Genomic DNA, 14,400 nt, shown 5'->3' with positions numbered 1-14,400 from the left:
CTTTAGTGAAATCTAACTTTCTGAAATCTACTCTAAATTCACATTATTCAACTGCTTTTGCAAGTATTCTTAAATACTCCTATGAAAAACTTCACAAAGAATATGCTCCATGAAATGGGACATTTATGGGATTTTTGTCTCATCTGTTGAAACCAACACATTGATTTCACTTCCTTAGTATGTTTGAGTACCTAATCAAAAATCTCAACATTCTACTCAGAACTACTGCTAGATTTTAAAGCAATACCATGAGATGGGGTTTTTTTAAGCTTCTTATGGAATTTAAAGACGTTAACATTGTCTTTTTCAGCTGAGTCTGCATGAAAGGAAAACCCCTGAGAATATTCACCTAGAAACTACTGCCTTGTGTCTGAAAGGCTAAAGAGTAACCTAACAGCACTGACATGGGGCAGATACAAGGCTGGTTCTTTACCTTGCAGAAAGCTGGTTATTATAGCTGATGGAATTAGCTGTATTTTCTCGTCCATTGGTCACATTCTCTCATGCATACTATGGGAGAAGAGAGTGTTCTCTGCATCGCTGCATCAGGGCTTCTACAGTTCCTTCTATTAACGGGAGTGGAGAAACAGTGAGAAGTCTTGAACAGTGTTTTCTGTGCTCCCTAAAGACCTCAGGGACAGGAAAGTAAAACTGGAAGCAAAGGGGACTGGCACAAGAAGAACAAAACTGCCCAACAGTGGCATGAAACAGGTCAAGTGAAGTCTCCCAAAAACTTGTTAAGGGCAGATTCTTCTCAGGACATTCAGGAGCATTAAGAAAAAAAACCAACCTACAGGCACGTTTGAGCTCATTTCTTCCTATTGCTAAGGGTCATGCCTTTGATGTAGATTTGTTTTACAAATCTCAGATTTTTCATTCTTGAAGCCAGCAGAGAAGCTATAGGAAGTAGCAATTTTCCAATAAAACACGGTAAGACTAGTATTTGGTGGTTTAGATTCAAGAGAAAAATTCACAACGTGGTTGTGGAGACTCTATATAATTATTAATAATCAAGGTGTGGACTTCCAGTGCTGTTTGAAACACTCTGCATTCCTTGGGAAGGAATACCACTTGTGCTGACAGTCATAAAGCAAGAACTTAAGTTTCAAAAAACCCAACAACTGTCCCTCTATTTAATTTGGGATCCTTCCTAAAGATCCAGTTCATCCCCAAGTCCTTCTTTTCTCTTTTGCCTTTGAGTTCAGAACATGAGTTTTGATAGTTTGTGTTGGTGTTAGTCAACAGGAGCGACTAGTGACTCATGACCATAGCAAGAAGAGTGACTTCAGAGCTTTGATACTGTTTTCCCATTAGATTCCAAGCAGACTGACATCATAACACTGTTGGCACTTGCAGCTTGATGCAATACAACATTATGTGTCATAGGTCCCACCTCTACTATTGAAAAGCCAAATTCATATCTGAGGCAGTTTATACCTGTGAGCTACCCAGATGCAGAACGGAGAGAAAGAAGTAATTTTGGTTTTACTGTGGGAGAAGGTACATACAGGTGACTGACAGACAATGCTCTGAGGCTGACCTAACACAATGCACAGGAGAACTGAAACAGCCCATCTCCCCTCTGCTCTACTTCTCTGTAACTCTCCATGTAGGTGTCTCCAAAGACAAACACATTTTTTCTCATCACAGTATCTCTGGACAACTTCTTACTAACTTACAACAACTCGTTCCATTATCTTTGAAAGGGATTCACTATTTGAATTATATATAAAGGCAACATTTACATGGTCATATGGATTAGCTCTCTCTTCATTATGGTTAAAAGAACATGGCTTTTTAATAGTAATTAGTACCATCTAAACTATATGCCTACAGTTCCTCCCACATAATAAAAGTATTACAACAAAATACTGAACTTTGGGTTTTTGTTAAAGTGCATCATATAGTGAGCATCTCAGCAGGCAGCAAGGAATTTTCTGTCAGTGTTGTTAAGAATAACAATGTTTTGCTAAACATTCAAACAAGTCTTCTTATTGCTCTCACTAATTACTGTCTTCTTGTTGGAATGTTCATAAGCAAAATAATTATCTCAAATAATACATTTAACTAGCGTTAAGTGTCAAGACTGGTTACTTCAGTAGGTTCAAATAACATTTTTTGTTGTTCCAAATATTAATGTATTAATATTGCAGGCAACAATATAGAAACCAGATGACACGATCAATTTTGTTAATGTGCGCCTTTTAATCTTCTTTAATAGTCAATGCTTATATTGTGAACCAATACTGTGTTAAAATTATTCTGTAACTTAGCTTCTGACAACAAGTAAATAAAATGAAATAATCTTATTGTCTGCAACTGAAATAGCTGCAGGTACCAACAAACCACTGATAGAGAATGTCTTGGGCAAGAATGTATTTAAAGTTCCAAATTAATTCTTTTAGTTTGAAAATGAAAAAAAATAATCATAGGATTAAATGAAATACATTACTCAAAACTTTGTGCTACTAATCTTACCAATATTAAAATCACAGCTCTAATTGCCTCTGTGGGGTGAGACTATTATTCCAGGATCCAAAGTAAGCCTCTGAGATCCCAAAGGGATGCTTTTACATAAGAATCAATAGTAGGGTGTGGGTGTGAAAAAACTTTGTACTTCCTTGTCTGTATCTACTGTGTATTTGAAAACACACATAAAAAAGTTTGTGATACAACAAAAGCTGGTAATTCAATTAATAAACATCAAATTCAACTCCTTGCATCCATGAACTGTCTAAGTTTTACAGATAAAGTGTTGAAAGACATTGGCTTTCAGACTAGAGATGAAAAGGATACTCTATGAGACTGAGCTATTTTACTCTAAGGAAACTGCATTAGGCCCTCCTATCGAGGAGAAGGGAACTAAAGGACTTAAAAATGGTTATGTCTCATGTGCATCCTCACCCCCTGCACAAAACAGCCCTGCAAGCCAGAACCAACACTGTAGGTGTACCAGAAAAGGACCAGCAAACAGGCTGTAATCAACACTACCCCTGTTTTTTAGAAACATAATCTATAGCAGTCTACTGCAATCTAAGATTTACAGAGTAACAAAGTATTGTAATTGTTCATTTGGATTTCTTTATTCTTTCATATAATGTGAAATTAAAGTGGTCATCTAGAAAATATTGACAACTGACAATTTTCATGCCCAGCAACTCAGGTTTATGTACCTTTACCCATATCCATCCATAATGAAATCTGCCAGATACAACCCCTGGAAGCAAACAAGTATACTGCCAAGATCTGACACAGTCTTCTTTTTCATTTCTTTAGCAAAGCCAGTATGTTATGGCTTTTAAAGCATAAGACTGAGATGAAAATTTATAGTAAGATACTCAGCTCTACTGTGTTTTAAGAGACATACCAGAGAAATAAAATGCCTTGGTGATATTTATGTGCAGTTACCACACATTAATGTGACTACTTTCAGTCTACAGTGGAGATCTAGTGGAGTGGAGAATGGCATCAATTCAGAGCCTGAAGATTTAACATTATCTTTGCTTCAAGTTTACAAACAAATAAAAGCAAAACTCTATTATTAACATGTTGAACTCTCGATAAATAACAGTATCTCAGTGTAACTATTTAGTGGTACATATTCAGTAGACTACTACTATCATGATTTTGCTAAGTTTGCATAACACAACAGAAGCTAAAGACTAACATTGGAATAATGGGAGAGATGAAACACGTAAATAATTAAATACAAGTGCTGATTAAGAACATTAAGATATTAAGCAAAAAGTTGACTCTGGGCCAAACTCCATTAAAGGATTATATACTGCAGAGTATGGAAGTTGTACATACAGACAAAGTTACTCTTGTTTCCTGACAAAAAACCATTGACTTTTACATTTTAGAAAGTGTGAAAAATGAGTATTGCACTGACTAGCTTTTACAAAAATTTTAAAAGGCGGCTTCTCTCTAATTACATTTTAGCCAAAGGAATTTTTCTGTGGTACATCTGTTAACAAATAGAAGGTGGCTGATTTTACTTTTGTGATTTTTTGATTAGTAATATATTTTAAGTGGTAAAATGACAATTGAGAAAGCAGATTCCAATGTAGATCAATTCTTATGAACCCAAGCTGCTAAGTTTCAAGAAGTATTATCACAGACTGCATCCCAAACAATGGGCTATTTTTTTAGGTATTGGTTTTTAGCATTTTGTTACTGGTCATTCCACTTAATTGTTACTTGGATTGCAACATCTCCTTTACTTGTGACTGCATTCATATACAAATCTAAATATTGACGTACGTGTTTCCAGGTAGTCAAGATAACCTAGATGCTTGAGATGAAAACAAAATTGAATTTATATGTTGTTACATGAATTTTGATGATTATGAATTGCTTTGAAGCAATTTTCCTGTATGATGCATTATTCATTTTACACAGTTGAACTGGTTTTTTTAGAAACAATTAAAATTATCCCCTCAGCCACCCTACTCCATATTGTGTCTTTCCTTCTTTGTTACCTTCCATTGGAACCTAAACTACAGACACTGAAGAACAATTAAAGCTGCACCAATACAAAAAAAAAAATCAGAAATGTCAACTATCTTATTTGCTGGAACACTTACTACTGTATCAGGCAGGCTGCTACTGACCTTAAGATGCTCAAAAGCATAAGAAAAATGGTTTCTGAATCTCTGCGAAAGGACAACAACTACTGAGAGATTGTTAACCTCTGCAAACTCAGTTTCTCCGAAATGAAGATGCATAGCATGTAATTTTCCGCTTAAGATTTTGCAAGCAATTTCAACATGACAGATGCTTAAAGAACAAAGACATTTCAGGGAGTCATAAAAAACTGTTTAACTCTCATCCTATTACACTGATAGTGTAAGATCTTAAATACTACCATTCTTGTTGTTTCAGAACAGACTGGTGAGAACTTTGCATTGTGATCTGAACCTGTTACACATCTTTCTCAAATTAGTGATCTTTAGTTATATTTTTACACCTCTTGTCTGTGCAAAAGTCTCATTATAAGGTTGTTTGTGGACAAGACTCAAAGTTATACCTTGTTAAAGACAGCCTAGTTCTTAGGTTAGCTTTCCATAATTTGATTAGGATAAATACTGACAGATGGTCTACCCAACTTTTCTTTCAAGTTCCATGACTACATCAGAAAGAACATTAAAATAGTTATAGCAAGAGGTGGCAGGGAATTAAAAGAAGGTATTTTTAAAACAAATTTCAATTACTGAAACATTAAGCATCCCATGTAATCCAATTACTCAATTGTTATTTGCGGCTTTTTCAATTAAACTGAAGCAAATAATTTAAGGCAAAAACACATGTAATCAAATGTAACTTCCATTGTAAAATAACCTAGGAAGGAACCAAGCAGGAAACAGACTAACCAATACATTACACAGATTATGCTAAAAGCTGTGAAAAGGAGCCAAAATACCACATCCTGCCAAGCAGAAGGAAGGAAAGGAATAAATAAGAAATCAGAAATTAAGCACTGATCCAGGAACAATCACAGAATTATTATGAAAGACAGAAGCATTTCCAGAGCACCCAGTTAACACGTCCACCCCCTCAAAAATAAAGCCTTTTATGAATTTTCAAGTTCTCAAATCTCAAGTTCACCATGTCAGTGGCTGGTAATTACTTGTATGATATAAAATTTTAGTTTACAGGATCAGTACAAATTTCTTGAGGAATTTTCAAAGCCTTAAAATGAATTTTTGCAAAACACATGACTAAGTCTACTATACTGTAGGTCCCGTCAACAAGGACTAAAACTTGCTCAACAAGATATGCTACTTCAAACCCTCTATTTCAGTGTCAGCTACAAAGAAACTGAATTTTTGTTTGATATAGCTTCAGTTTTTGGGGTTTTTTTTAATATTTGGTAATGTGAAATATTTACACAAAGCAAAACAAAACCAATCACCTTTTTTTCCTTCCTTTTGTATGCTATATAGCATGAATTATTACGCAAACCATCACGTTCAGTTACATTCGAAATACACATTATATGTTCATAATTTTTAGTCATTCTCACTATAAATTCAAGGAAAACATATAAGCAAAATTACTAATTTCCTTATGAAGGGGTATTTTTGATGAACCTTTGCTTGGCTGATACATGGAGCTTCCAAGAAAAGACATTAAAATAATTTGTTTGTTGAAAATTATTTTTGTTGAAGGACATAGTGCTGCAAAAGAACCTGAACATTATTCTTTATTTAAATTGATAGATGAAATAAACCAAACAATGTTTAAACTTATAGCCCATGTTTTTACAATGCACATTGATATGGTCTTCCCTAACAAAAACTTTAATGCTACCACAAACAGATGGACCTACAGTAACAGTCTTGCTGAATGCTAATGGGTGCCTTAAGCAGAGGAAGGAATATTAGGATACCATGCAGGTTTACTGAACTCACCTGACAGAGGTGTAAAACCATTTTCTAGGAGCAGAGATGCATGCACAAAAGTAAGAACATGATTGCAAGTAATAGACTTTCATGAAATTAGACACAACATCTTCAAAATGAACAACAATATATCGTGATAAAAATAAAATGTAAAATTTCAATGTTCCTCACCTCTCGCTTTGCAAGCAGCACATTAGGAACAATATGAGGCAGGCAGCGTCCCAACATTAACATGACACTTTTCTCACTGTCTGCAATCCGAGATACCTAGAAAACCAAGTTGCTTGTTTGCTTTTTTCAGAAGCACAGGAACAGAAAAATACCATTTGAAAGGAATAATAAAAATTGCAGCAGGCTGATAACTTACCAGGAACTTATTTAACTTATTCCCATACATTAAGCTGTAAGTTTTTGATGTGTCAGTAATTTCAAATGCATGAATCCACTTATCGAGACTCAAAAGTTCCCAGTAATTACACCTCTATCACTAAGTTTCATATTTAGCATAAAATCTGAGAACATATCTTTATTTCTTAACTTTCATGCACATAGATTCATCTTTCCATTCTTGTTTCAAAGCAATTATTGCTTATTTAACTACTGCTGCCATGCAAAATGAAGGATCTTTTAGTTTATGTCAACTGGAAATATACCTCTGATCCCAAACGGCTGTCTGCTGACATCCGACAGAAAGACAGTAGTGCTTGATGGAAAGCTGGTGACAATTTCCTGAAATATCATCAAAAAGGGAGAGGGGGAGAAAGTATAAATCAGAAAGGAGATAAAGCGAGTCCTTTCACTCTGGTTTAATCAACTAGGTAAAAATGACACCCAGAAAGCATGTTTAAGTGATTCATACTACAGAAGTTTTAAAATTTTCTTTGACTTTCAGGGTGTTTAGTTTGCAGCAAGAAAAAACCCTGAGTGTCCTAATTAAGAAGTTACTTTTAGTTCCAAAAACCAAAACATCTTTCAAACTGCTGCACAGACAAAAATAGGACAAAAGCATGAAGAAAAGGAAGCTTAGGCAATACAAGAGGAAGCATACAATTATGCAAACGGGGTGGGGCGGGCATAGAAATCACATGAAACAGTATTTTTGCTTAATGCTCTGTTTCTGCAAATTGCATAAAAGCATTTGAGTAGTCAGCCAAGTTATGAGCTTCAGGGTTAAATAGAGCTTGCTCAACTGCCACTTTGGGATCTAACTGTGGATTCAAACGCTGCCAGAACCTCAAAATCAATCTTAAACTGCTGTCTAAGCCCTTGTACCGGCTGCATCTGCACAAGCACTGCCTCATGGCCACATCCAGCACCAGCTAATGCTGCTGAGCTACTAAAAGCCTTAAGCATCCATATCAGACTCTGATAAAAGTTTCAAAACAGCCATGTCTGAAGAGGGTAATTTGGCAGAAATGCTCTCAGAAAATAATTACTGACCACTACATTAAACAGGCAAGCAGCAGCACTCTATTTTTCCCAGTAATGACAACTTCCTCTGCCTTATCTGAGGCCTTGTACTTAGATGCTAACCTAACACTGCTTCATCCACTACGTTCAAAGAAGACAGACAACATTTGTCTTCCAAAACATGCACAGAAAGCATCTCACCCATTTCCATCATGTGCTGTTTGAGTCCTCTAATGACACTGAGAGGAGACAACTCCTGTTTTTTATGTGGAAATTGGTAACATCTTTGAACCCTCAAAAATACACATGAGCGCACAAAATCCAACACACAAATGATTATGTGCATGGACATACATTTTATCTAAAAGATTGAAACATAATACTTCTTACAGTAAATACACCATCATTCACCCTTTTCTAACTGAAAAAGGCCATTAAGAACCAAAGCTCCTACTTACAATTACTTAAACTAATTCAAGAGGACATAAATAAATATACCAGTTTTCCTCTTCTCGCTATTTAGAAAATTATGACACATGAGAATTTTTATGTATTACTTAAAATATTTTTTTCCCTTAAGAGTATGGATTTTTCAAGTACATTTTAAATTTTAATGACGGGAGCTTGTTTTAATTCTATTCAGTTTGGTTTTGTGCAAGGTTCACTTTAAAAAAGTTACTGAACTACTTAAACGGTAGCTAGTTGTAAAAGACCTCTTTCACAATATGTTAGTCCTTATGCTGTAAAATATTCTTGAGTGACAGATTTACAGTCTTTACTCAAGACTGTAGAGTTTTTTTACATTGGGAGAACATAAGCAAGCATTGCAAAGCAGCAGCTTAACATTAACACAGAGGCAAGGCCTTGGCCAGCCCTTTGCCCAGACTGTCCTTCAATCTGGCATTCATTCTACAAAAATCAGATCCCTTCCTACTTGGAATCCTAATTAAAATCCTACATTAGGGCAAAGTTCCATTCCCACTTTGCAGAGAATGAAAAGTAAGTATGACAATATGTCACTGAATTTCCCAGTGGATTAAGTAACAGCAAGCTCTGGGCAGTTTGGATCCTCTTACAATTGCTGGCTATACTTGGAGTCCAGAAAGCTTCTGCTTAATGAAGTCTAACAAAATCCTTGATGGCTACGCTGGACAAAACCGATGAAAGACCAAGGCCTCTTGCATACAGGTCAGTGGCAAGCCTCTTCAAGGGCCAACAGATGTAAGTACTGAAGACATCCGAATATAAGAAAGTACAATGAATAAAAAGCCCAAGCATTACTCTTCTATTCCATACAACTCTGGGACAAAAGAGTCAATTCATTCAAAAAGCCGGGACTGCTATACACAGAAAACACCTTGTATTTGGTGCAAATTACCACACACCTCAAATTAGTTGAATAAACACATGTGGTGTAGTCTATTTAAACCACTGCTAGTGCTTTGCACTGCCATCTGTTAACTGAGGCATTTTTCCAATGATGGCCACGTCCTCATTTGCCAGCATGCATGCACAGCTGCTCTCAGTGCAGTCACACAAAGCAGGCTCACTTCCTCTTCTCTCTTCCCATCTGGGCAAGATTTATGCCAAGAAAACACTCTATAGATACAGTAGTAATGATTTTGCCTTTTACAATAGTCTTAGTTTTTAACCCTTCTTACTACATTCTGAATGATAGTAATTGTCTTCTATAAATAAACTTGGCTGGAAATCAATAAATATCCAGCATTTCCACTGTGCTGCTTCTCCCACAGATCTCAAAACATTTAACAAATAATCTATTCTCTTAGTGAAAAAAATCACTGCATTATTACAAACCTAGGGCATAATCCAGGAAGAAAATTTAGTACTAGATACTGGTCTATAAAACACTGTATCAAATATGCTATCCTTTGACCCTTTGCTGACATATTAAGCCCAAAGTGGAGTACAAAAATAGCTACATATTACACATGCATTATTTATCTCTGCACTGAACTGTATTTGAGGGGACTTGTGAATTTAACAGGGATTCACAGCTGCATTGAACTACTTTTCAAATAAATCTATGTGCAGTTATAGTTAAAACAACTGTGAACAGCAGGACAAATGCTGTTCTTCTAGTCTCTACTGTCATAAAAAATTCTACTGGAAATACACAGTTCATTCCTTCCTCAGTGATTTAATCCTATTTTGATATACACCCTCACTATCCCCAAACCATCAATCTAATATTCATGCACTTAAGCCACCCAGCACTCACCATTAATCTGAGCAAGAAGAAACTTGCAACAAGCCAAATGAAAGTAGGTAGACAAGTAAATAGCAATCAATGCACAACAGCTTGAAGTTTTGATTACTACACAGTCTAGACTTTTAGCTAGGATATGAAAGAAACTTAAAAAGAAAATAATCTGGAAAGCTTAAACCAAACCACTGACCATTTTCCAGAAAAATCTAAGCTGTTCTACTTTCCTGTAAACACTAGTATAGTCAACTAAGAGAGAAGAAATTTGTTATGAGACTCCAGAGTATTATATTCAAAAGTCAGAAATCTTTCCTCCTGTCCAATTCTAAAAGTTATCACTGAAAAAGTAGCCCTGGCCCTAGAAGTTAGTGCAAGAAGTACAGAAAATCCAGAAAAAGCAGTATTGTTAAGGTTTGCAAGAAAGAAAAAAAGTAATTACTAGCAGGGTTAGCAACTCTTTTTTTTTTTGTGTTCCTCTTTGCCCCCCCACTACAAGCTTGCATTTATTTTTCCATCTGCACAGAATGCCACACAGATTTCCACTTGGTATTTTCAGATGGAAAGATAATTCTAGAAACAAATTACAGTATCAACACCAGCAAAGGCTCACTAAGGGACAAAAGAGAAAGCAGGATGGCTGCCTGTTTCCCTACGAACAGCAACAGTAAGATCATAAGGTGAGCTACTTGCATATCTTTGTCCACAGTGGTAACAATTACAAGTTGCACATACCCTTATTATGTTTGTGGTCCGTGTTACTCCTGATGACTACAGTGGTTTATCTATCACTTAATGAACATACCACTTCTCCTTTTCACTATAAAAACACTTGCACAGATTGAAAGGGCTTTCTCAAGAACACTTACAAGCACAAACTCAGTCTCCAAGTAGTAACACAACATGAATACCCTAATTTAGTTAAAAGAATCATAGCTACCTAGTGAAGGCTTGCCCCAAAATCAAAACTCAAAAAAGCAAGATGCCATTAGATACCTTTCTGATAATTATAAAATAAGTAAATGAAAAATAGTACTGCTCTCTAGGAAAGTTATACACACCTATAAAGAAAAAGCAAAAAATTTCCCCAACAACTCTTCAAGCAGAAGAGAATTATTCAATCAAAACTTAAAAGAGAACAGAACTCCCTTGTCTTCCTATTCACTATTCTGATTTTACCTATTATTTTTTTTTGTTGTTGCAACAAACAGGGCTGGGTTTAGAAACAAATAGAAAGTGAAAAGAATTTCTGAAACATAATACTAAAACTGTAGGTTTGTCATATGTACTCCTTCCTAAAGAGATTAGGAACAATATAAAAATATCAGCACTGTACCCTAGAGGTATGTTAAGTCTTTTATTTGCCTTCAAAACATAAATGATCTATTCACTTGGCAGAATTTCACTGTTAGAAAAATATCTACTCACTTTACAAGGATTTTTCATAATAGTATGCAGTTTACAACTTATCACTAACCTATTAGGTTTATCAAAGTGGACTGCAGCTTTAGATGATGGAGCACATGAGGACAGTTTCTCTGTCTCTTTAGAGGACACAGAATTTAGCATATCATCTTTAGAAGTCCTTGAATCCACTTCAGCTGATAAAGCAAGGCTTGTTTCCTCAATGTTGCCATATTTACTGTCATTCTCAGAGCTCTTGATATCCAAGTACCGTCCATTGTCCTCTGAGACTGTGAGAGGCACTTGTTTTAAAGAAGGATGGGGAGCTACACCATAAACAGTTGACACAGAAAAGTTTTCATTCTTGAGAAGATCTATTTCACTGAAAAAGCAAAATATGAAATATTTTTGTAGCTTTCATGCAAATGCTGTTCAAATCACACCACTGCAGCACAGAAATAAAGACAACATGCTGAAGAGCTCAACATACTATTAAATTCATGTATGTTTAAGAATTCCTATAACAGAAATAACTTTCATGACACAAACTGTTCAAATAAACACTAGTTTCATTGAGCACTTTAGTATATAATTAGCAGCAGGAAAAATGTTGCACTCTGTGTGTGAATCAATGAAACAAGTGAATAACATTTTTATCTCCTTCTGGCTGAAATCTGAGCACTGAGACACAAATTGTCACAAGATAGAACACTATCTAGGATGCAAAACATAAAATACTAGAGTGGTGAATCAATATTCACTATCCTATTTGGCTTTGAAATGGTAACTATGCAAGTCAATAAAGCCACTTGAAATTTATGCACTTTCCCACACACTGCATTAGTACACCTCTTAAGAGGAATGATATGACTTACAGATGACATGTTTTGACCAACCTTTTAAGTATCTTGTCTTTTGCTGTTATTAAAGATATTGTCATGTCTACTAGTCTTGCTCTTCAGAAAGAAAAACTATGTTGACATCAGATGTTAAAACAAGCATCTTTCTGACAGTGTTTGCAAGCTTAACGTGCTAAGGAGCGACATAAAGCTAACTGAAGACAAAACCTATGTAAAACAGATCAGAGCGATTGTTTTTAAAGATATAAAGAAGTTATACTGAAAGAACAAAACTGGTTACAAAATTAAATTGTACAGGTAATATAGGGAAATAGTCAGTTTGAAGTCTCTTCCTTTTTCTAAATCAAATACTATGTATTGAAAAGGAAAGACTGCCCTACCCTGAAGAATTCCCAGTCATTTCCTATATCTAAGTTATGGTTCCACATATGTGTTAGAAAAACTTTGAAAAGTTATCCAACATTTATCAAGGGTCAAGTAGGTTGGTAAGAACATACCTTTCAAGTCTTTGGATTTGTTCCATCAATGACCATTTCTCACTGTTTAACACACTAATTTGATCTTCTAATTTTTGCACTATTAAACATTGCTAAACGCAAGACAGAAACAGAAGAGTTTAGTACAATAAAGTTAAGCAGTACATCAAACAGCTGTAACATTTCTTCTGTACAGTCTTACTTCTATTGACTGTGGTGCTGTTTCAAACACAGGGACGGTCCCAAGTATAGGAGTATCAGCCTCTAACTCATCATCTTCTACACCAACCGATGCGTCCACCAAATCTCTTGCAGCAACACGATGGTTTCCAAAGTCACGGTAGAGTTGTAACAGGTCAGGAGGCTTTGGAATGTTCAATCCTACATCATCCCAAAGTTCAAAATCCTTCAAAAGATTAGAAGAAACTAAAGCATACAATATACTTCCTTTTATTTTCTTTTCTCTTCCTCATTTGACCACAGGTGATGCAATAGCAAAATAATCACATCAAGACTGCACTGTAGTAAATCAGATAGATGCTTAACTCAGCAAGAAACAATAGTAGAGGAAGGATCCACTTTGTGAACCAAAGCAATTTCACCATAAAGGCAGCTCTAGGTAACATACTAGAGAGAATACCTTTCCAACCACATAGGTTACTTTTTTTTTTTTGCTAGGACATGAACACTTTTTAGAATCAGGAATAATATTGCTCGAATTGTAGCAGAAGCCAATGCAGTTGATACAAGGCAGAAATATTGGTTTTGTTCCCATTTCACTCACAAGTGCCAGTGTAATTTCCCTAGGGAAGACAGGCACAGTATCACAGAATCATTTAGGTTGGACCTCTGAGATCAAGTCCAACCTTTGACTGATCAACACCAGGTAAAAAAGACCAGAGCACTAAGTGCAACATCCAGTCATTTCTTGAACACCTCCAGGGACAGTAACTCCACCACCTCTCTGGGAAGTCCAGTCCAACGTTCAACATCTCCATGAAGAATTTCCACCTGATGTCCAATACAGCTTAAAAAGCTCGGTAGAAGACTGACAGCGAGGTGCAAACAATACAGGGGCCTTCTGTCTCAAAACAACACTCTGTATTTTCCTTTTCTCATTTACATCTTATCATCCTATTAATACAATATTCCATGTCTGTATATACAAATAAGTTTGTGCACTGTTACACAGGACTTGTGATGGTCTCTTTAATGACATTAAATTTAAGCATTGGTTTAAACTTTTTTTTCATATTTTTCCCAGTCTTCACTATATTTTTTCATAGTCTGGTCACATACATTTATTTGAAGAAAGATTATTTTCTCAAAGAATTATGTGAATAATGTAGAAAAAAATGTGCCAACGATACATTAATTGCAGTATGTTTATATTTACCTTTTAGAATTAAGAATGCAGCTCTTTTTTGCTACTTGTCTCACAACACAAAACATTCTCAGTTGAGACCACAAATAGGATAAACTATTCATCTTTTCTCTTTAGGGGGCTGTATTCTCACAAGTATTCGGATGTTAAGCGGAAATATTCAGTGGAGGTGGATAACTCAGAAATTCTATTTAACAACATATTTGCTTTACAGATTAGGATATGAAATATAGGAAAA

The 14,400-nt window shown here is 35.5% G+C and overlaps 1 protein-coding gene across 5 annotated transcripts in view; it reads right to left on the bottom strand.

The window, feature by feature from the left end:
* Window positions 1–14,400, bottom strand: part of RELCH (RAB11 binding and LisH domain, coiled-coil and HEAT repeat containing) — a 77,051-nt gene that overhangs the window by 37,476 nt on the left and 25,175 nt on the right. For all 5 annotated transcript variants that reach the window (XR_011001435.1, XM_068197761.1, XM_068197745.1 and 2 more), the window contains 5 exons: window positions 12,981–13,184; window positions 12,800–12,891; window positions 11,516–11,824; window positions 7,058–7,133; window positions 6,576–6,671 (listed from right to left, as the gene is read on the bottom strand). Coding sequence is in view for 4 of the 5 variants with exons in the window: in XM_068197761.1 (XP_068053862.1) it covers window positions 6,576–6,671; window positions 7,058–7,133; window positions 11,516–11,824; window positions 12,800–12,891; window positions 12,981–13,184 (777 nt within the window). In the remaining variant the exon portion in view is untranslated. The remainder of the gene's footprint in view (window positions 1–6,575; window positions 6,672–7,057; window positions 7,134–11,515; window positions 11,825–12,799; window positions 12,892–12,980; window positions 13,185–14,400) is intronic.

The sequence above is a fragment of the Anomalospiza imberbis genome, chromosome 1 (assembly GCF_031753505.1).
Source record: "Anomalospiza imberbis isolate Cuckoo-Finch-1a 21T00152 chromosome 1, ASM3175350v1, whole genome shotgun sequence".
Classification (NCBI taxonomy): domain Eukaryota; kingdom Metazoa; phylum Chordata; class Aves; order Passeriformes; family Viduidae; genus Anomalospiza; species Anomalospiza imberbis.
This window is presented reverse-complemented; position numbering and strand designations above follow the sequence as displayed.